We start from the raw sequence: 3,398 nt of genomic DNA on the forward strand, positions 1-3,398 counted from the left end.
TGCTTGGAACCTCCTCCAGCAGAGGTAATGAGTCAGTCAGCCATAAGTACAGTCAAAAATGTGCAGACACACCCACATATCTATACTCTGACAAAAAGGTTATAGGAAAACTGTGTGGGTTTCTAAGTACTTAAAGCCTAAGAAGACAACATGTAGACCAGGGATCTTCAAACTACGGCCCTCCAGTTGTTCAAAAACTACAATTCCCATCATGCCTAGTCATGTCTGTGAATGTCAGAGTTTTACAGGTAGTCGGTGCTTGTTTGTCTTCTGATCAGGATTATACTCTACAGCGGATCGGACGGTTGTTGTTTACCATCGGAGCTCCTGCTCGGCCAGTGTTGGAGTCACTTGCTCCCACATCAGTTATCTTGAGCCGGAACCAACAGCCGTGGGTAGAGTAACAGAAGTGGTGCATCTGTGTTTCTGGCCACGTCCCTTCCGCTTTGGCTGAAGACCTGAAGGAGTGACACCGCCTGCTGTAATTGTTGCTCGCCAGGTGTTTGAGACGCCATGACGGACAGATACACCATTCACAGCCAGCTGGAGCATCTGCAGTCCAAGTATATTGGTACGGGCCATGCAGATACCACTAAGTGGGAATGGCTGGTTAACCAGCACAGGGACTCGTACTGCTCCTACATGGGCCACTTTGACCTGCTCAACTACTTTGCTGTTGCAGGGAAAATGAAAGCAAAGCCCGGGTGCGCTTCAACCTAATGGAGAAGATGCTGCAGCCATGCGGGCCGCCTGTGGACAAGCCGGATGACTCCTGAGGCTGAGGGCAGAGCAAGATGGGGGCTGCACTGACACTGGTAGCCGAACATGGGACACTGCTGTGTACTGGGAGCTTTCTCCATTCAGTTTTGGATTGTCATCTTCTGCCATGACCGATCCCTGTGCTGTGCAGCCTTTCAGAAGAGATTACAGAGGAACACTGTCATTGACCACACCATGATTTGTTTGTAAAATGTTTCCTCTTTTACTTTTTTACTTTGAAAATAAAACGTTAAAGCAAAGTTTAAAAAAAAAAAAAAAGAGTTTTACAATGCCTCATGGGATGCGTAGTTCCGCAACAGCTGGAGGGCAGAAGTTTGAGGATCCCTGATGTAGACATATAACCTTCACACATATTAGTGAGTCAATTTGGAAGGAAAAACAAAATACAAGACATACTGAATCCATAAGATGCCACAAAGTGCAAAGTAATGTATTATCATGTACGTTGGAAGTGTTAGCCCTTGTACACACGGTCGGAGATTCCAATGGAATGTGTAGAGAAAGCTTTGTATTGGCATTTCTGGCTACTGGGAGAATACAAAAGAAGAAAAAAAAAAACAAACAAAAAAAACAATGGAACAGGAGTACCTAGTTTATTATACTTTCCATTCTGTTAGGCATGTGCACTTATGCATATGTACAGCGGTCTACATACACTTGCTTTATATGTACATACACTTTTAGTAAAGCACTTAACCAGAAAAAGATAACTTGTAGACAACAGTTATTACTCTATCCTTTTTTTACTTTAACCTATTTAAAGCAAACAATACAACATTCTTACTTGCTAAATGGTCAATGACATTCCCACTTTGATCTAGTGAAAAAGACAAGCTACAACAATGCTTGACTCCTTTACATCAACAATGAAAATCAGATATGGCATGGTCACCATGCCTAGTTGGCAGCAAAGAATTCAGTAGTGGACTGTATATTGTATATGTGTATTATGATACTGCAATTAAAAAAATCCATATGACTATATTGTCACTTTAAAGAGGAAGTAAACCCTGATGGGTTTACTTCGTCTTTGATTCCCTGCAAAGGTAAAGCATAATGGACTACTATGCATCGCATAGTAGCCCATTATGTGTCACTTACCTGACACAGGACCCAGCGAAGTCACCGCTGTCCCCTGTAGTACGGCGCATCCATCTTCTCGGTGGGTCTCGCCACTCCACCGCTGTCATTCGGTGAAGCTGAGATGATGTCACTCCCGCGCATGTGCACGGGAGCCGCCATTCGCGGCATATCGCCGTTGACTGCAGCATGCTCAGTGCACCTGCGCGCTGCTGTCTACGGCGCATGCGCTGTCTTTCAGCAAATATCTCCTAAACCGTAGGAGATATTTCTTGAACCTACAGGCAAGCCTTAATCTAGGTTTACCTGTAGGTCAAAGTTGGTTGTAAGGGTTTACAACCACTTTAAGTATGATGGAAACATTTTGCCAGAGTCTGACAACCTTAAATTTCCACTCCATATGCAGCACGCACATTGCCAAACTGCAATCTAAGGCAGAACACAATGTAGGACTGGCCAGAGCTCTGCAACTGGCAAATGAGATGAAAAAATAAGTAGTGGCAATTAAACTTGGTGGCATCTGGCCAGGTACATCTGACTTTGGAGAACACAAAGAACTGTGAGTGATGCTCTATGTTTACAAGTACAAATGAGAAGCTAGTTTAAAAGGATATTTGGGATGACATGCCCAGCGACAAGGTAAACAGCATCTGCCTGCTGGGATGTACTAAGCAATGTTTAAGCACAGCAATTCTTAAGGCTAATTCATGTTAATGTGGCAGACATGCTTCATGAAATATTAACAAATGTGGCAAATAGCTCAGACGTGACAATGCGCCTCTGGCTTCCAATATTACACTGCCTTTACTTGTAATGTAGGCAACCTTCACTGAATTGGGAATTTATTGTATTTATCTACATGTTAAGCATTAGAAAGAAGTGATTAAATGAGCAGTTTTTAAGCATGCCTTCTGTAAAAAATAAGCAAGTCATCCAACTTTTTTGAGATGAGCTTTTGAGCAGAAAAGATATCTAAGCACCCAAAAACACCTGAAAAAAAGACTGATAAAATCACAAAAAAGTGCAAAAAAAAGTGCAATAAAGATTTGCAAAAAAGCACAAAAAAGCACAAACTTCTTTTAAGGTTTTTAGGCAGAAAAAAAAGTTCAAATGCCTGTAATAGCAGCTTTTTTTGAGCTACAGTGTGCAACAAGCCCTTAGAATGCTCACAGCTGTATGATCATTAACTTTACAAATCCGCCTTCCAGGGACCCCATATAAAATGATGAAAACAATATTTAATATGAATCCAAATAGTAGAAAAAATATGGGACTTTTAGAGGGCTTATATTTACAGGACAAAAGCAATATATGGTTAAATTGCATTAGTTTATTGTATATTGCATGATAAAAATGATAAAATAGAGGTGCTTCACAATCAAATGCATAGCACAGCCACACAGAACATCAATAATATATAAAATGTGATAGCGCACCCTGTGTTTAGTCCACCCACCCTCTGTATACTTAACACAGTATTTCAAAAATAGTCAAGATGTAATCTCAGAATAATTAGTAGAACACTGTGTTGATGGAGG

At 41.3% G+C, this 3,398-nt stretch overlaps 1 protein-coding gene across 1 annotated transcript; it reads left to right on the forward strand.

The window, feature by feature from the left end:
• Positions 1–253: 253 nt before the first annotated feature.
• On the forward strand, positions 254–1,032 carry LOC143988563 (splicing factor 3B subunit 5-like). Its single transcript, XM_077488239.1, is given in 2 exon segments — positions 254–681; positions 684–1,032. Coding segments are annotated over 2 exon segments (261 nt in total). The 5' UTR covers positions 254–513; the 3' UTR covers positions 777–1,032.
• Positions 1,033–3,398: the final 2,366 nt, after the last annotated feature.

Source organism: Lithobates pipiens, unplaced genomic scaffold (genome assembly GCF_037356315.1).
Source record: "Lithobates pipiens isolate NorthernLeopardFrog02 unplaced genomic scaffold, aLitPip1_a1.2 Scaffold_18, whole genome shotgun sequence".
NCBI lineage: Eukaryota > Metazoa > Chordata > Amphibia > Anura > Ranidae > Lithobates > Lithobates pipiens.